Consider the following 20,138-nt stretch of genomic DNA (forward strand, 5'->3'; position numbering starts at 1 on the left):
TTTCCCGACCCCATCTGGAGCAGCTCAAGGCTGAGGGATCAGCAACACAAAATCACCTGGACACAAAACCTCCTGAGAAAACTGGGCTGAATTAGGGATTCCCAAACCTTTCCCTTATTCCTGCAATGCCCCTGCAGCAGCAGCACACAACAGCTTCAGGCAAACCCTGGCTCCAGCTGGGATTGGTACGGGAAGAGACCCAAAAATCACCACACAAACACCGAGGAGGGTCAGTTTTTAAAACTTTTTTTATTTTTTAATTTTTTTTTTAAGTTTTTATTTTATATTATCTACAAAGTAAAAGTTTTCTTAACTTAAAAGTTACATCACTGTCTCACGATAGTGATTATCTCATCAAACGTGATTTATAAATAATAACTCATCCGTTTGACGATTAGAATTTTTTTTTTTTTTTACTGAACCTGTTTCAAGTTTAGTTAGAAGTAAAAGGGATCTCCAAGTCTTGATTTTTAGTGATAATAGCAGCAAGAATCACTCTTGTTACTTCTTTTGCTAGCTGACGAGTTCATAACTTTGAAGGGTCATTAAAAAATAAATAACTTCCAGTTTTCAGCAAGCAGAGTTGGGGCACTTGCAGGACTCAGATACAGTGCATGGAATTATGGAATAGCCCACAAGTTCCTAAATGCCTCTACTCAGTCCGAATCTCTCCCACTGCAAGATGAACTGTTAGCATTCCTAGTGGATGTTACAAGAAATCAAATTTTTTTTTTTTTTAAACAAAATAAAATGAAATTCTAGTTTTCTGTGCTTCCAGTTGGCAGAAGCAGTAGAAGGAGGGTATTTGGCCTACAAAAGGTATCCAGCCTTTCAGTTATTCCAGATGAGCCTTACAACTGCTGTTGGTGGTGGGCTTGTACTGTAAAAAAAAAGTTCAAATGTAAATAATAAATTGGCAAGCCACACAACAGTTTGCTAGTAAAGTGGTCACAGGACAACTACTGAGCTCAACTTTCTTTTATTTTTATTTTTTTCTCTTTTTCTTTTATTTTTTTAGAGAACAAAACAAAACCCTGCACATCAAGATGTCCTTGGGATGTTTTTTTCTTTTTTTTTTTTTGCTTTTTCCCTACCTAAGCCCTCAGAAAGCAGCTTTGTTCTGCTCACACATTCCCCAAGAAACATCAGGTAAAACTAAATCACTACAGAAGTTCAGAGGCTGTTTGAACTTGAATAATCAACGAAACCTAAATAAGGTTAAATTTAAAGCGGAAAGAAGTCACACAACTCCTGCTTTTCCCCCAAAGCAAAGCTGCAGAACGTTACTCTGAATTAAAGTTTAGATTTCAGTTGTCACTTTAACAGCAGCCTAGCAGCCCTACCCCCACACATTTCACTGCTGTCCTCAAGATTTAATCAAACCTCTGATCATTATAAACTCCACACAGTCCATCCCCCACGGCAAATCCACAGAAAACTCAGTCCCACAGTGCCAGTGCCTCACACTCCTCATTTCTCTACTCCAGCTAGAGAAAAATCAAGAATATTCCCTGAATTAGGTACATCTCAGCTAAACCTACGCTCCTCCAGGCTGCCAAAGCACAGCTGTGAAACACAAGGACATCTTAAGGTTGGTTGGCTTTCTTTGTCGTCTATTTTTTTTTTTTTAATTTTTTAAATTTTTAATTTTTTTTTTCCCCAAAGATCTGGTTTCTCCCAGTCCTCACTCCTCGACCTGGCTCAGTTAGGGTGCAGGTCTCCCAGGCACACACTCCTCACCTGAAGGGTGGGTCATATAGGGGAAATGTGTTGTTGTCGAGACTGGAATGGGCTGTAGTGCACTTTGAGCGAGGGCGGCTTGGGGACCACCGGGAGGCTGTGTCGTCATTAGCATCATTGGAGCATGGGCAGTTGGGTGAGAAGGAACCATTCCTGACTGTACATGAGCCTGAAACAAAGAGCTCTTTAGTATCATGGTCACAAGGAGGCAGCAACTCCTGGCCACATGACTGGCGAAAGTTTGCTCCGTCAGCAAAGGTTTACTCTTCATTTATTTTGATTTTTTTTTTAATTTTTTCTTTCTTTTTTTTTTTTTTTAACTAGGGATTAAGGCAGAAGTTGTAACACAAAAAAAAAAATTAATAATAATAACAACCAAAAGGAAAAATAATAATTAAAAAAGCGCTCCTCACTGCTGGCTCTGAGTTGCGTTCTCAATTTTAGCCATTTTGCCAGCATTAAACAGGGGGGGTATTAAAAAAAAATAACAATTCAGCAACAAATCTTCAAAACATTTCTGTTAGACACCTAGATCAAAGCACTTCCTAGAGGGTACAGATAGGAACTTCACAGGCACTGGGAGTCTGGCATCCCTTCCCCAGCTCTCTCCTTGCACAACCCCACGTTCTCTCCTGGCTCCCTGCCCTGGGAACCTCCCTGTCCTCTCCAGTGACCTGTGCCCACACAGTGCTCAGCCAAGTCCTCCTGACATGGGTGATTTCATCCCTTCACACTCTCAGGGCAGCTTTGTTCTGCTTCCAGTTCAGCTCATCGCAGTTCTTGTGTAATCTGAGCAATCAGGGCTAAGTCTCAGTGGAAAAGGAGATTATTCCTTCCCATGGCTGATCACCTCTGGCAAACAGCTTCAGGAACTTGGTGGGTTTCTTTAGCTCAGAGCAGTTCATGTCTCTAGAGGTCATCAATTTATTTTATTTAAAAAGCTAGCAAACATTCATTTCTTAAAAGCACAAGGGAACTCAGAGCTCTCAGTGGATTTCTCCTGGGAAAAAAAAAAAAGCCCCAAAACCCCATCATTTGTACCTAAGGTTTGCTTTGTCCTTCTACCATATCCCAGAACTGCAGCCTCACATGTCTCCCATGCCAGTAAAGACAAATAGCAGGTGGTGGCTAGAATTTTATTTCTTAAAGACAAAAAGGGTTACTTGACTCATCACAGACATTCCCCAAACTCTTTGATCAGACTTGCACGTGTTAGTAGCACCCCAGAAGCCTTTAAAGGCAGGAACTGCAATTCAAATCTCACTCTTGCTCTAAAAAAGCTTTAGGAGATCAGGCTGTGGAACAGAAATACCTCCCAGGACTGGCTCCACGTTGACTCTGACAAACATGCTATTGTAGAAGCCATCATTATAAAGCAGCTATTCATAGAGCAGCTGGAGTCAATACACACAGTGGATAAAATTTTTCTGCTGTGGCTCAAACATTTTGCAAATTGGCAGCTGACAGCACTCTCTAATGAATTTTAAAGTACTGGTTCTCAAGTGAGATATCCACCAGCTCAAGATTCATCTGATAACCTGAAGGGAAATTGGATTGATCCCCTGTGTTGGCCTAACTGAAATTTTTACTAGGTAGTATTTCAGAATTGTGTTTAGGAGCTGGGAATGAGGCTGCTAAAAAACGATTAAATCCAGTGATTAGTTTCCCCACGATGGAATAATTACATGCATTTAAAATTTCTGACAGAACTGTAGTTATGCCTTCACTAGAGATTTTTGAGGGAACTACTTCATTGGGAAAGTCAATTAGTTTGGTGTAAATATCACAAATTGCAGCTTTCATTCTAAAAAAAAAATTGCAGAAGAGACTGCACAAGTTAAAATCAAGGGCAAGGCAGGCCTTGTCTGTGATTGCTAAAAATGCCACCTGAGCAGTCAGTTCTGACTCCAAGTTGCATCTGATTTGTTTAATTTGGTTTGCTTGGCACACAGAAAGGAAGGCAATGGTCACATCCTGCACCCCTGGCCTGGCCAGGGCACAACTCAGGCACAGCTTTACCCTTTCATGGCCTTCAAGCAAATGTTTCATGTTTCAAATCCCAGCACTGGACGTGCCACTAAGCCAAGACCCCTGTGAGAAGCTCTAAACACAACCCAGGCATTCACACCAGAGCAGAGCAGGAGTCTTGTTTCTGGCAGAAACCAGAGAAGGGGAGGATGAGCCAAGATGCCACAGCAATCATCAGCTCTGGCCATCCTCTCCTTATCCTCCCCCCCCAAAATAAAGCAGAGAAATCAAAAGCCTAAGAGAATCAAAAAGCTAAAAACTCAACATCAGTAAAACGATTCCTACAGAACTATTGATTTATTGGCTTAACTGACTGTCCCAGGGACCAAAGCAAAGATTTTATCAGAATTCTGCAAGGGATTGGACATGTGTCAGATTAACATCCCTAATCACAGTTAGTCACCTTATCCCAAACTATTGTTAACCTGTAGGAGAAGGCAGAAACCAGACACCAAGTTCTTGGTCTGAAGAAAAAATTGTGCAGGCAAATTATTGATTGAACTGCCCATTCCTTGACAAAGGACACTAAATCCAGGAGATTTAGTAAACATCAGAAAATCTGTGTCACACTGCTTTACATGGAGCTCTTGATTAATCTATCATGTGCTTCCCTTCCCCAAATCCTTTTTCTCAGGGAGCTGACCACGAGGGAGCAGTTAAGAGAAGTGAGTGGGTTTCTGATTCTGAAGCAAAGACTGTTGTTTTAGGTTACCCAACAATCTTTGGGGAGCTTCAGCACAAGCAGTTCATTTAGAACCACACACACACACCACACACACAGAGGCTTCTTTCTGCAAGGATTGTCCTGCAGTCACCTTAACTCTCTCCTCTCTCCCTTGCACTGCCTTGTCTCTCCCTGGAAATCCTGTCACGTCCTTTTCTGGATGTATTTGTATAGAATTTGTCTGCGATGCAGAGCCTGAAACTGCCACCAAAAGCAGCAATTCAGCCTTTCTGCACTCACCTCCCACCTCCAACCTTTCTGTATGCCAGCTCTTCCTGGGATCAGGCACCTGACTGAGCAGGGAACTGATTTGACCAAGAAACAGCCTAAAAAGGGGGTAGGGGAGGCACATTTCAGCTGAATTGTGTCCCCAGCCTGCTCTGCTCCACGGCCAAGCAGTTCTGTGAGCAGAGTGGTGGGGCAGGGACAAGGATGGGAGCCAGGAACTGGGAAGAGAGCTCAATTTATTTCAGTAGCAGTGCCAGCTTAAGATGTCTTCATTAAACTACAGTTGCAGATGCACTAGGTGTTGGAAGCTGAGGTCCAAGTACACCTTGTCAAAATTCTAAATAAAGGCAATGTACAGACAGAAACCTAAATAACAACAACAGGTAAGTCTGTGCTGAGAGGTGACAGATTGGCAATCACTTCAGCAGGCCCGACTGTCCTAACTTTTGTGGCATTAAGACATTTAGTCTTGAAGGTTGTTAAACTGTGTTTACCTGGGGGACATGGGCCATGTGTGGCGGATTGGTATATGCAGGTTGAACATGGGAGGGATGAATGGTGAAGACTGTTTGTTGTGCTGTAGGAAAATTGTTTTGTGGAGACTGCGTGTTGGAGCCTGGCGTCATGGAAGGAGGGGTTGGAGCTAGACCTGCGTGGTAAATCGCCGACTGCTGCTGGGGGTTGGCCAGGTGCAGGGCCTGGGCAGCCTGGTGCTGGTGGTGCTGCAAGAAAACACAGAGATTGTTTAGGTTAGGGCTGAGGAATTGCATTGATTCCGTTAAGGAGAAAGGGGTGGGAAACTGCTCTTCATTCTGAATTTGGAAATGGCGAATCTGAGGATCAGCTGTGCTCGTGGGGGAACTCTTTACAACCCCACCTGTCGCAGACATCTTTTGATGAAAAATCCTTTCCTTAGGATTTTTCCTCCTGAGAAGCTGAGAGGCCTCAGGAACAGAATGTGAACAATGGTTATCTGCTGCTGTGGAATGCAACAGGTGCATCTGGGATTGGTCTCATGTGGTTGTTTCTAATTAATGGCCAATCACAGCCCAGCTGGCTCTGACAGAGAGTCTGAGACAGCTGCCTTTGTTATAATTCCTTTCTATTCTTAGCTTAGCCAGCCTTCTGATGAAACCTTTTCTTCTATTCTTTGAGTATAGTTTTAATGTAATACAGATCACAAAATAATAAATCAAGCCTTCTGTAACATGGAGTCAGATCTCCATCTCTTCCCTCATCCGAGAACTCCTGTGACACCATCCCACCCACCAGGCTCAGCTTCTGCCAGCAAACAGAGCCCAGAGTGCCAGGTAAAACCATGCAGAACCTGGAGCTGCAAGCAGAGTTATTCCCAGAAGGGAATTAAGGAATGCAGCACTATCCAAGGATCACTTTGTTTTCAGCTGCTTTGACAAAATCCAATCAAACACTTCTCAGCATTTCTCTGCTATTTCCACTTCTCTCATATTGAAAGCACTGACACAATTATGATCCTTCCTTAATCCTTAAACTGAAACATCCCCCATCCCCAGTGAGCAGGGAGTGGTTGGATTCTGCTCCATCCTCCCCCCTTTCCCTCTCAGAGAAATCAACACATCAACACCAAGCACTGGACAGCTGGATTCCCTTCAACACAATTTGCAGCCACTCAGGGATGTGTTACCTGCACGGGGCTTGGAGCAGGGTGGCTTCCAGCATGTTGGCTTTGCTGCTGGCCAGTTGGGGTGGCAGAAGGCTGAGGATGAGGAGGATGCGGGTGCAGGGTAGCATTAGGGTGGGCATACTGCTGAGCAAGTGAGCCAGTGGAAACTAGGATGAAAAAGAAGAATATTTAACACCAGGTACAGGACATGCTCCTCTATCAAGTCACCATCTGCATTTGAAGATTTCACTACAACTCAATCTGTAAATATATTCCCTCCCCCTTCTAAAAAATATATATATATTTATCTTGCAAATAGCTGATGATCTTACCTTGCTTTTGTGTAGTTTGGTTTGGCAGGAAAGTCTATAAACAACCATAATTAGACAGTTCATCTTCCCTAATTTGACAATGTAACAGATACTACATAGAGAAAAGCAGTATTTCATCTTTTGTTTTGTCAAACAGACCAGTTTCAAAGATCAAATTTATAATTTTCATACAATTTAGGATTTCCTGAGATATACTTTTCAAAGCTGTTACGAGCCATTTTTATTTCCACCATCCAAAAAAAATTCTTTGGCCTTATACCTGGCTAACCTCACCATGCTACTCTTCTGGAAATTGCTCACAGAACAGTCAGAGGGAAGCACAAACTCTGCCCTTGCACTCTAGAATAAATAAACACATCGCAGCTGACAAAACTGAGGCTGCTCGAGCATCAAATTTTTGCTGAAGCCACTTTCTTGTGCTAAAATAACCCATTCTGCCTCTGCCCTCGAGGCCAATCTGTTCTGGATCACCACCATCCTGTGAGTTCCCCAACACTGCCATGGAATTCTTCATTCCTTGAACCAGAAGCAAATAAGGTACAAAATTCCCAAAAAGGAAGAAACTGAACAACAGAAAACTTTTACCCCAGTGAAGCCACATCTGTTGCTACAGCTGTGCCAGTTTCCAAAAACAAACTCCCAGTTCCTTCTTGGATCCTGCTCTGTCCTGCTTCAAATGGGCCACACTAAATCCTATTTTTTTTTTTTTTTGAACTTTTGAGGGAATCTAAGCAAGTATGAAAAGCCATAATGACAACAAGTCTTCCTTTCAACACAAAGCATGCAATGCAAAAGCAGGACCCTAAAAATGAGGATGTTTCCCCTATTCTTTGAAGTTTGTGCAACAAGCAGGCCATGTCTGCAGCTACTTCTGTGTGTGACAACACGTGTCAATCCCTCTGATGTCACAGCCTGAAAGACCAAGGAGAGTTTTGCTGACAAAGTGCTAAAAAAGCTAACAGACAAAGAAAACTATCAGCCTGCTCCTCAATATTTCCTTCAACTGTTCCTTATTTGTTTTGCTGCCTTTTGGTGGTTCTGAAGTAATTACTGATGAGTATCTACCAAGTTTTGTATTTTTTTTTTTAATGGGGTTGGTATTATATTAACACTTGATGGCCACTGCAGTTTTCCTCCAGTCTGGTCTGCTATGAACCTTACAAATCCAAGTTCTGACACATTCCAACTCACCAGAATACAGAGAGCCAGGATATTTTTGCCTAATTGAGGTTTTTCTCCCCTGTGCAGGTTCCTCCTTTAGAAAATAACTGCCTGCCACATTTAACTTAATCCCTGGCAAGCTCTATTAAATCTTCACTGAGCAAATGGCCTCGCAGTGATGAGCAGTTTCAGGCTATTAATGCAGATGAACTAAATTCCTGCAGCCTGGAGTTGATCCTAACGTTCTTATCCACATGCGCAAGCACAGCTGTACACTCTGAGGCCTCCTGATTGAGAGGGGGTTCAAAAACACCTCAATATTTTCTAAGCACACTGTCAAAGCCAGCAGGATCTTCTGCCACAGCATTTGGTTATGCTTTAAATCCAAGTATTTTTGATTTTTTTATTGGTATCACTACTAAAATGTATTTTGCAGCAGCATCCCTGCCATGCTCCTACTTGACTTTCAGACATCTCTCCTCTGACAACACCAAAATGATCAATGGCAACACTGATCAATTTTACGGCTTCCTACAGGAGGACAATTTCTCAACCTCATTATTATACACACTCTGAAGAAGGCCAGAAATTATTATCTTTGTCAAAGTAACAGAAATAAATGGAAGGAGGGATTACTTGCTTGCCAAAGGGCAGCAATCCTCCCAGTGCCTCAGCCACAGAGCTGGCAAGCCTGACTACAAATTAACTCCATTCAAGAGGCTTTAAAACGTATATGAAATTTAATTCCAAGTTGTAAGATACTCGAGGCTTCCCACATCACTTGTTAAGAGCCCCCGAAATAATGTGGGACTCCATTAAAGCATTTGTGCAATTCATCTTTTGGTTCTTTATGGCCAAGAGAATAATAAACTCAGTTGTTCTGAAGCGAATATTTCTACAATAAAACTTCACAATAAGGAATTCCTCTCTTAAGACACCAGTTAAACCAAGGAATAGCACCCTAAAGAACAGATATAAACCAGAGGGAGGATCAGGTTTTTGTCTTAGTGGAAGCTCTTCCAAAACCACCTAATATTTTATCCATAGCTTTGGATTTGAAGCACTGGATTTTTTGTATACTGAAAATATTTAATTTTCAGTTTCCCCTCTCCTTCATTTTGTCTTTAGCAGGTCATCCTAATGACCAAATTTGTAAAGCTTAAAACCACTTCAGATGCTGCTGCAAATTATTTTTTAATAGTAGTATTAAAAATGCCTTTCAAAAAATGTTATCTGGGCACTTCTCCACATCCTGGCCAGTCCCTGCACACAAACCAAGAACGACTCAGCAGGTCTGAAATGCATTCCCAGCTCAAAACCTGAGTTCAGACTCCAACTCCAGCAGTGTAAATGGTTTTCCATGTTAGTTAGTGCAAGTAATTCCTGCCAAGCCAATGAAATCTCTGAGACCAGCAGGGCTGTCAAAGGAGTCTTGTAAAAGTCATGAAAAATTCACCTGAACTAAAGCACTTTCCCTGGGATTTTTTAAAGGAATTTTTGCCTGGTAATCAAAACACCTCACTACACAAATTAACAGCAAATAAGACAAGACAGGAGATGAAAAAATAAATAAAAGACCCATTATCCAACATTTTCCCCCAACTGTCAGTATTTTGGAGATTTTCCAAATGGCCACCTATTATCTGAGAGTGTGCCAGGAGAGCTCTAGGAAAGGACACACCTTGCTGCAGGTCACCTCAGCTCACTGCAGCACAAATACACTGGGTTTCTCAGCCTTTATGCCTTAAATTCCTCTGCCTGGGCTGCCCTGCTTCACTTCTGCATCTTTCTAATCAAATTGGGTCTAATGTGAGATATTTCACTGCACTGACCTGGCAGGGACACAGGGAGGGGAGCGACTCAGTCACGGGATGGGAGAAAAACATCACAGGGATTGAATTACTGAATTCAGCTCTAGAGAACTGCACCCCATTTCTGAGAGCAAACAAGAAGCAGTCAGCCACAGAACCCACAGAAGGAGCTGAAATCAGAAGAGGTCAGAGCAGCAGAAATCAAGCAGAACTCTCAGCTACAAGGGAATATGTGAAACCACATCGTGGCATTTTGTAATTTTGTTTTTTCCCTGGAATTTCAATGGTGCCAATGGTGGTCAGTGTTGGTCATGGTCCAAAGATGCACTGAAGAGCCTATTTTCAAGAACTGACCAGTGAACAAACTTCAAAACTATTGCCAGAGCCAGTAAGATGGTGAGGATAACTACATTTAAAAGACCTGAATGGTAGGAAGCAAAGAAATAGCAAATGTTTCTTTCATCATACAAACATTTCAAGAAGTCATTTTACACAGGTACAGTGGACTTGACTTCAAAGATAATCCAAGAAAGGAACGAGGTTATTGCAGTGATTTCAGTGCACCAAACCAAGGGGCATGAACACAGCCCAGGTCAGCAACCTACAGCCCCCACCCAGGCAGAACCAGTGGGGCACAAGAAACACAGGAAATCTGCTCCAGAGGAGATTTTTTGGAGAACAAATGCTTTTTCTCACATCCCTCTTGCATGAGCTAATGAAAAAAAAAAACCACAAAAAACCAAAAACAACCAAACCAGGAGAGTGCCTGGCATGGGCTGCACAGACTTACAGACAGACACAGCAACAAGTGCCACAGCAGGACAGGAGCAAGAACAGAAACAGCCTGAAACTGCAACTCCTCCTTTCCCATGTCCTGGGTGAGAGTTCATCCTGCAAACACCCCCTTCAAACCTCAGCTTCCTCAAAGCAGCTGCTGAACACCAGCAGGGCAGACAGGGCAGGATTTTGCAGCTCTCTGCCTTTGCTGGATGAGCTGGATCAGGCTGCTGTGTCCAGAGAGCACCAGATCCTGTCCCGGTGCCTCCAGTGATGCTGGTGACACCAGCACAGCCCCACCTGAGCCAGGGAATGGAACTGAGACAGTCCCAAGGAGCCCTCATCTCATCCCTGTCACACAATCATGACCACAAGTTGTCCCCAGCACTCCTTCAATGGCAGCTCTACAGAAAACTTCCTCCGCCTCAGCTGCAGCTCGAGTTATTTCCTCCCAGGGGCTCAAAACCTGAGCCATGGCTTTTAAAAGGGATGAGGCCCAAGGTGCTTCTCCTTTAGGAAGCTGGGAACTCATCAGGTGTAAAAATCCTGTTGGGCTCATGAAAGGGAGCAAGGCAGCTCCCACAGGTTTTAACGGAGGCCACAGAGTCACTGAGTGGTTTGGGTGGGAAGGGACCTCCAAGATCATCCAGCTCCACCCCCTGCCATGGCAGGGACACCTTCCACTAGCCCAGGGTGCTCCCAGCCCCATCCAGCCTGGCTTTGGACACTTCCAGGATGGAGCAGCCACAGCTTCTCTGGGCACCCTGTGCCAGGGCCTCCCTCACAGGGAAGGATTTCTCAGAGCCCATTTCTGGCTGCAGATGAAAAGACTGAGCAGTGAAGTCAGAGATTATTCCATATTCAAAATAAATTTTTGAAGAACTGACAACTCAGCTTCCTGTGATTATAGAAATCTGTTCCAAAGCTCCATTCCTGCCCACTGAGAGGAGCCTTCCTGCATTTTCCACATCCTGGTTTGGTGCAAGGAAACTTGTTCCCTCAACAGGTCCCATTCCTTTAACATGTGGTTCTTTAGAAAGTGCTTTTCTGTACAATCAAAATTAGTACAAAAAACCCAACTCACTGGCAAAGTAGAAAGAAGGGCCTGTCTCCTTGCTGTATGGTATTTTGGGACATGCTGAATTTGGAAAATAGAAAGGTAAATTAGCCTCTTGCCACGTGCATACTTCCCATCTTCTGGAAAGGTCAGTGTCAGTTTTAATTTTTTTTAAATTCTTTTTTGAAGACTCTAGAACCATGCAGATATTTTTATTCACTTATCTGCTATCAGAGCTAGATATTTTGTTTTACAAATTAGTGGAGATGAAACACAAGTCTCGAGTAAGCCTTCCTTCTTAACTCTGACACTGAGGTCTGCAGTTCTTCATTAACACAAAAAGAAACTTTATGTCAATTCATGGTCTGTTACTGTCCACTGTAACAAGAAGGTTAAAATGCAATTACACTAGAGCAGAAACTGGCCCTTGCTTTTTCAGCTATAGCACTGCCATTCTGAACAGTTCCAAGAGAATTTTGGTGACTGGTTCACTCTTAGTCCCTGGAGAATCCTCTGAAGTTTATATTATATCCACCATTGTACTATCAGGGGAATAGAATTTACTCTACTGCTGAGACAGAAACCAGATAAAGTTAGAGACAACACCAGACCAGTAAAACATAGCAGAAGGGGAAAAGGGAAGGGAGAACAGGGACAGGAATGAGAGCACAAAAAACAGGAAATGCATCTGCGTAAAACCAAGGTCTGGTTTTACACAAGTTCTTAAACACAAAAGTTAAGTTTTTCAGAGGACTCCGATAATCTGGAAACAAATCAGCCACACAGAAAACTAACACAAGTTCATTGGCACAGGAATGGACAGATCCACCCTCTACTTGGTAACCAAATTCTCTACCAGCAGCAGAAGCCTGGCCTGGGCTTTGTGTGACACAGGAGCCAAACTAGGACGGTGGCCAGCAAACTCCAGCAGCCCAAGGACAGGGCCTGGGAGGCCACCCTGAGCCAGCAGCTGCCAGACAGACACAGAACCTCCTGAACCCAAGGTGCAGCTGAGCAGGGGAAGGATGACACCTCCAGGTCGGCTGTGTGTCACATTTCCAGGTAAGGGTGTCACATTTCAAACTCTCCTGGACATGGTGGCTCCGCAGCTGAGGTGTCACAGATGCTGTAATCGTCTGGCTGGGAGGAAAGTTGTTTGGACTTTGTCCTTCCCCATTTTGAGGGGAAAACCCCAGAGATCTGAACACTCCTCTGTCCTGTCTTTAGCTGGGGTTACTGGGGCCATGCAGCTCTGCTTCTCTCTCTTGGCAACAGCGGGGTTGTGACACTGTCAACTGGCAAGGAAATCCCAGAAGTGCAGGAATATCCCATTAAACAGCATTAGACAAAAGTACTTTAAAATGGAAGAGTGCTTATCACCAAGTGTAGGTCACTCTATGTAATTTGGATTCAGCTATCTCTTCACAAGACAGGAAGGAAAACAACCCCAAAACTCTGGCAGTGAGGGTGGCTCCCTTATATTGACAGGATTTGCTCTTGGCTGCCAGGCTGTTACTATTTGCCACAGACTTTCAACTCGTCCCAAACCATTAGAGAAGGTGGAGTTTCAGATCTTACCAGAAAACATTTCACACCTTAGGAATACTTGATAAGAGGTTTCCCCCCAACCCCCAGGTCTCAGCACAGTAGTTCTTGCAGACATCTTCTCTCTACCATATATGCAGGAGAAAAACTGAGTGAATTTTGCAGGAATAACTCAAAGCAAGCACCAGTACCTTGAAGGGTTAAAAGGGCAGCGTGGCCCACTGAATCCTGATATCAGTGCTAAAATTAAGTAATAATGTATCTTTTAAAAATCAGAGAGCAATTTTTAAGAGCCAAAAGGGAAATTGTTTGAGCAAAATCAAAAGCAGCAGCGGTGGTTGTTTCTCAGGAAGTTGTTATTCTGTACTTTCAAATTATTTTTTAAGAGAGGACCAGAATCAAAGTGCACAGGTATATTTAGTTCAAATATGGGTAAACTTAAGATTCCCAAAAGACAGCACATAAGTTACGGATATTTTCTTATAGTCACTCAGTCAGATGTGAACAATTCCAACATGATGTTCTTTAGCTCCATGAGCAGCTCAGATTGGTCACCTCTGGCATTCCTGCCTTTTCCCACTCATGGATGAATGGAAGCTGAAGTGGACACGTTACAGCTGGACACACTTTGAGGAAGCACAGTCTATCTGGGCCAGGTCTTCAGGCACTCAGCACATGCAAGACTTGCAAAAAATGTGAATTGAGAGGCTGCTGCAGAACATCAGGAGTCATTCCATGTGTCACTGCCACCTTGGAAGGTGAAGGGTACATTTGAGACAGTTCATGTTCACTGAACACGTCTGCACAGGGGCAAGAACACACCCTTAAAAAAGGTCTATCACATGGAGTTCACGATCCTCTTGGGTTCAGTGGTTTCAGTAACAAAAATTTCAAGCACTTCATCATTTACTGGAAGATGGGAGAGTACTTAGAAGAGTCACCAAGTAGCTACTTGAAAGAACACAGGAGGACAGGCCATTTCTGTTAAATTAGGTGCTCTTAGGAAAGTAATATTTAATTACATGGCAGGAAATACCAAAGAATTCTCAAGTTTGACCCAACTTAGTTGTTTGCACTGGCAGGTAGTCACATATCTACAACAGACAAGCTGCAAAACCAACACAGAATGAGATCTAACAGTTGTAAGTTAGAGTATCAGTGAAAAAAAACTATACAGACATCTGATCAAAGCCAAGCAAGGCAACGGGCTTGTACTTCACTGCTGCAGAACCCACTGATTACAGAAGATAAGGATGGTGCACAATGGGAAATTGCTAGAAAGTCACATGCAACCATTCTGAATCAAATCTCATATTATCTCATGTTTGGTTTTATTTTAATTAGAATTTGAGAGGAGGGTTTTCACCAATAAAGGTCTGAAAGCCTTTGATCATTCGCTTTATCAGAATTCTATTTAATCTAATGAAAAAGCAAACAGAAGATCTGCTTACATGGACACCTCAAGCACAAGAGTTGAAAAGATCAAAGTAATACAATTAGCAAGGACCTGGGAGAGAAAGATTAATCTCTACAAGTAACTTCCATTTCAGCTTCAGCACAAATGAGCTCAAATGCTCTTCCTCTGAGCACCAAAATAAGTTATTTTTGTTTCTTAACTCTGTTACCACACCACTGCAGAGATCTGACAAGATGTTTTCAGACGGGTAAGACACCTCTTAAAATCAGAATTAACTTCCCACTAAACTCCAGATTCTCTGTAAGTTTTCATGACATGTCATGGACTTCCATTAAGTAGCAGTGTAAAACTAAGCACCCGAAAACATACAAAGATGTCTAAAGGTACAGAAAATCTTTTATTAGAATCTAAGTCAATAATATATGTGACCCAATAAAACTTTTCCTCAGATGCTATAACAAGTATTGAAATGCCATGTTTTCAAGAGACCATCTGCTGTTTTGACATTTTATGACAATTTCCAAGCCTTAAACAACCTTGACTCTACCTCTTTCAATAGCATGTTTTGCAGTGAGCTCTTTTTCCTCCAAATTGGGCCTTGATTTATCATACATTTATAATGCTTTAGAAAGTTCTTGCACATTTTACTTTTGTCACAAGGTAACCCACATTTTCAGCACTTCACTGTGAGTGAAATATGCCCATCTGATAATGCTAGAGACTAATTGTCCAAGTGAGAGCAATACATGAGCTGTTGCATTTACTTATTCTTGACTTACCAAATGAGAAAGGTAAGCAACACATGGTTTATTTTGCTTAAACAGCAGTGTTCATACTGTTAATAATGCCAGTAGTATCATAAAGACAGCATTTCACTAGTTGCCAGAACTAAAGTCAAGTTTGAAACTGAGGTCATAACCTTGCAATAAAACAAGTACTAATTATAATCAAGGAACAAACAAGGGATGATGTATCAAGAGCATCAAGAGAACTTGAACAAACTTCTTTCAGCAGATATTCTTTAGCAGCTCCCAGGTTGAAATCTCATCTTGGTCACTGGCATCCTACCGAAATCAGCACACTTGAGTTTTCACTTGAACCAGCTGGCTCAGTTTTCAAATGCTCTGCTCATCATCATCATCATTTTATGAAATATAAACCACATCTACTGAGATACCCACGGTGGAAGGCTGAGATTAAATACATCCCCTGCACAAGGTAAGGACTTAAAAAGTTACATATAACACAAAACGTTTCCTACCATACATAGCATGTGTCTGTTCATGCGCACCGTACTGTGTTGCAGAGGAAGATACTAAACCCGGCTGTGCGTGTGCTGGTGGGGCCATCATCCTAGCGTTGCCCTGTATTACAGGGCTATAAACATGAGGATGCTGCAGGCAGAACAAAGGAAAAACCACACAGTTAACTGGGTTAACAATTAACTCCAAAGAAATTTTTGTCATCTAAAGAGTCGGGATTGAAAGGGCGGCAGCTCGGCCTTGCTCAAACGCAGAGCGAGCTGAGGATTTCACTGCTGTGATTTCACACTGCTGTGATTGTCCCAATTGTTTCCAGAATTTAAGGGCTAGAAACTGACAGCAATCACTGGCATGTCCAATTTTTGCCACTCTAATAATGCATTAAGCTTATACATTTATCCAATTACACATGTAGATTTAACAGCCTTTGAAGTAAGAGCAGTCCACCAAGTTAAGTTATTTTTAGAACACTTAACCAGGAGATGTGCTGGCCGTGACCTGAAGAAACTCTTCAAAGAGCTAAAAAACCGTATCAATAATAAATGCCAACTTCTAAACTGACCTTAAAATTCGTTAGGACATTAAAATTCATTAGGACCTTAAAATTTGTTAGGCTTTGAAGCACATTCCAAGATCACCACGTGTGCTCCAGAACACAGAAACTCTTCAGGGTGACTCAGGACTGGACACAAGGGGGTTATTTAGCTCTGAACCACTTCACCATTTGTGCTTGGATTGATGGGGAGCATGGAAAGGACTCTTACCTGAGATTGGTAGTGTGGCACATGCTGCACAAGAGGCTGATTAGGAAACTGTTGGGGGCTATATGCAACATATTGTGTAGAGTAAGCAGGTGGAGTAGCTACAATTGGAGGGCCTGCTGCTGAGGCAGGATGCATCATGGTGCTCTGGTGGTGTTGGTCTTGCCGCTGCTGGGGCATATTTGGTACTGAAAAACAAAGATTGTCTCATGTCAGAAAGACAGAGAGAAAAATATGGAGCTTTCTGAAAGGTTCTACCTTGTAATAATGTTACTGGGACCATGTGGAATATCCTCACCCCGCACCTTTAGCCATAAGTTAGAGCTCTATCAAAAATGAACAGTGTGAAGAAGAGTTTCTCCAGGAAACATTTGATTTTCATCACTGCCTTTGGGCTGGATATACACAGCCACAAACCCAGCCCTGCCTTTCTTGTGAAGGAAGAAAGTGGAGGGAGAGAAAGACTGACCAGAATCAGAAGTGCAAGAGAAAGGTTATATCAGGATACCTACATTAACCAATTAATCCTGCCCCCTTTGAAAGGCTTTTTCACCTTCTATGAGAACAACTCAGCCACTGTTCCATCAGCTGGAAATCTGAGTCTTTATGTCAAAATGACTCGTGCTTATGGCTGAGGAGAGCACAATAAAGGTCTCCACCCAGCCACAACTCAAGGTTTTCACATCTTTTGAGCTCTGTGCTACCCCTCAGGGCAGCAGAAAGCAAATTTTAGGTCACAGACAACACTGAGGGAGACAAAACCTATAAGGAGTAGGAATAATTAAGAAGGAAGAAAGATGAAAAAAAGCAGAGCAGTGTGGGATCACTTGAGCTGTCATGGGAAGGCGACCACCCAATTCACTTGGAACAAACTAATTCAGCCTATAAAGCAGGGGCATGGGAGCTCCAGGAGAGCTCCAGCTTCCTGCAACTATTAACTGAGCTACCTCAGGCTCCTCTAAACTCCACTGCAGGGGCAACCTCTTAGGGAGAGGAGAAAACATCCGTAAATTCACTCAGTGATTTTATTTACGCTGCAGATCAACAACAGAAAGAAGTAAATACAGGAGGCAACTTGAACAGAGTAAAGGCACAGAGCTGTAACCCAGGCAGCTCCCACAGGGCTGTGCTGCACACAGATGGATATGTAGGAAATACTGGAACTTAAAAAGGAACTCAGAATTGGAGCTGCCTCACCCAGCAATGTATTTCTGATTAAAACAGTGCTACTAACCAGAAGATTTCAGGGGTGAGGCCACAGTGAAGTTACTGTGTTTTAACACAGAAATACATTGCAGGGTTTTGTCTCCCCTAGGTTGATAAAGGCCACTTGTTTGTCTCTGAACAGCAGGAAAAAATTTCCTCCTGCAGCGACTGGAGCTGCAGTGCTGCTGCTGTCCTGCAGCATTGCTGCCACTGCAGAAGCATTCACTGGGCACAGTCACAGCACTCCCTGGAACAGGAGCACAAGAACAAGAGCAGCACTTTCTGCTCCCTCACTGCCCTGCCCAGCACAGGGAACATCCCAGCACCCATCATGACTCCACAGCCACGGGTGTCACTTAAAAACGTGGCATTGTCATTGTCAGTCCAGCTGCTCAGTCACTGGGGCTGCAGGAATGAACAAGAACAAACTGGAACCAGCTCTTTCCAGAAGAGCAGCAGAGCAAACTCTTTCTGGAGAAATAGGGACTCTGCATCTATGAAGCACCAACTGCTGCAAATCAGTACAGAAAACCAGCAGGGAAGTTCCCTTTAAACAAACCTGTGATATTTATGAAATACAGGAGATGATCAGCTCACCCTAATGCTCCAAGTAACAGAGATGTTTTCCTGTTTGTCAAATCAGATTCCAAGCCAAGCAACCCCCCATTACTCAAACCTGGCGTGTTTTAGCTGAATTAGTTTATCTAAAAATCCATTAGTATTTCCACTTACTTCCCTTTAATAAAAATAGCATTTAAAATATTGATTGAAACCAAATTGCCATGGATTAGAAAACACACAAACATTTGTCATTTAGCCATGCTGCATGCAGACTGAGAACCAAACAGGCAGTATTATTCTCACCTTTACCTGCTCTATATGTCTTGGCTTGGTTCACTGGCATGGGCGTCATGGGAATAGGATACAAAGGCTGAAACAGAACAAGTTGAAGGTATGATATTCCTTTAAAAACTCAGTGTCTGCAGGGGTGGGGGGCCCACTCAGCTTTGATGTGCTCTGCTACAGGGTTTAGTGAACTCTGCCTAACCTATGAGATTTTCTTGGATCAGTGACATTGAGTCTGCACGGACACACAACTAAGACCAGATGGTTGGCAACAACCAGCCCAGGAATGCTACTGCTGCTACTGCAGGCACTGGGCTCACCCTGACAGCCTCACAGCAGCTTTTTGGTACGAAGTTGACTCAGGAGAAGGTTAGAATGAAATATCAGGGAAAGGTTCTTCCCCCAGAAGGTGCTGGGGCACTGAACAGGCTCCCCAGGGAATGGGAACAGCCCCAAGGCTGCCAGAGCTCCAGGAGAGGTTGGACAGTGCTCTCAGGGACAGGGTGGATTGTTGGGGTGCCTATGCAGGGCCAGGAGCTGGGCTGAAAATCCTTGTGGGTCCCCTCCACCTCTGGGTATTCCATGATTCTATGATAATGGAGCTAGATCTGAAATCCCAGTGATCCCTACAACAACCAGAAACCAGGGGGACACAGCTGGAACAAAGAAACAGTTGCAGAGTGAGAGACTATGCTTGGAGAACTGGGAGGAAACCTGCACAGATCCACAATAAATGTGGGCTGCTGGCATTTACAAGTGTTTGGAATTATTTGAACATCCAGACTGAGGGAGCACTGGGAAAAGTCAGTATTTACACAGCCAAAACTTAACAACAACATGATTTATATTTACAAGAGCAACACAAGCTGCACTATTTCACTCCTTTACTCATAGCTCCCAAGCTGCAACAAGCTGATCTTTAAGGTCCTTCTCAACCCAACCCATTCCATGATTCCTAAGCCCTGGCTCAGCTTCCTGAGGATTTCTGTGAAGTGTTGAGGAGTTTGCAGCACTTTACCTGCACGCCTGGACTCACTGGAACCGGGTACATCATATTTGGTGCAAAACAAACAGGCTGAGTGTACACGGGGGTTGGCTGCTGATGCCCCACCATGGAGGGGCTGGGCTGAGCTTGAGGACGAGGGGAGGTTGGTGTAGTAGAAGGTTTCGGCTACAAACAGAGGTGAGCAGTGGATATGGCAGGGTTAGTTTGAGTATCCTCCAAGGAAAAGTTGGTTTTATAAAGATCTATTCAAAGGCATTGATAAACAGCATCAAATCACTTACTTGAGCAAAAGATCGAGGGTTGAACTCTTTAGCATTGGGATTAAGTGTTGATTTTCTAACTTGCCTAAACATAAGGAACAAAAAATTAAGTTGGGCATTATTCTTTTACAGGAGTATCTGCAATTAATCATTTAAGAAACACCTCATTTCCATCTGTGAGTCAGATTTCTGAGAAGTCAAACACCTCACGGCATGCAAAAAGCCACTCTTCATTGAGGGACTCTTACTACAACTAACCACAAGTCTTCCAGTTGATACCACAGCTCATGTGAGCCAGGAAAACATTGAAATAAGCTTTTAGATGTGAACTAGGC

At 43.1% G+C, this 20,138-nt stretch overlaps 1 protein-coding gene across 12 annotated transcripts in view; it reads right to left on the minus strand.

The window, feature by feature from the left end:
* Positions 1–230: 230 nt before the first annotated feature.
* Positions 231–20,138, minus strand: part of ATXN2 (ataxin 2) — a 49,765-nt gene continuing 29,857 nt past the window's right edge. For 8 of the 12 annotated variants that reach the window (XM_054516714.1, XM_036393598.2, XM_036393600.2 and 5 more), the window contains 8 exons: positions 19,825–19,888; positions 19,556–19,708; positions 18,556–18,622; positions 16,489–16,673; positions 15,724–15,856; positions 6,384–6,529; positions 5,215–5,442; positions 231–1,909 (listed from right to left, as the gene is read on the minus strand). In XM_054516714.1, the coding sequence (XP_054372689.1) occupies positions 1,706–1,909; positions 5,215–5,442; positions 6,384–6,529; positions 15,724–15,856; positions 16,489–16,673; positions 18,556–18,622; positions 19,556–19,708; positions 19,825–19,888 (1,180 nt within the window). In that variant the 3' untranslated portion in view covers positions 231–1,705. The remainder of the gene's footprint in view (positions 1,910–5,214; positions 5,443–6,383; positions 6,530–15,723; positions 15,857–16,488; positions 16,674–18,555; positions 18,623–19,555; positions 19,709–19,824; positions 19,889–20,138) is intronic. The other 4 variants (XM_036393595.2, XM_036393593.2, XM_036393597.2 and 1 more) reach the window with 4 other exon arrangements.

Source organism: Molothrus ater, chromosome 18 (assembly GCF_012460135.2).
Source record: "Molothrus ater isolate BHLD 08-10-18 breed brown headed cowbird chromosome 18, BPBGC_Mater_1.1, whole genome shotgun sequence".
NCBI classification, from domain to species: Eukaryota; Metazoa; Chordata; class Aves; order Passeriformes; family Icteridae; genus Molothrus; species Molothrus ater.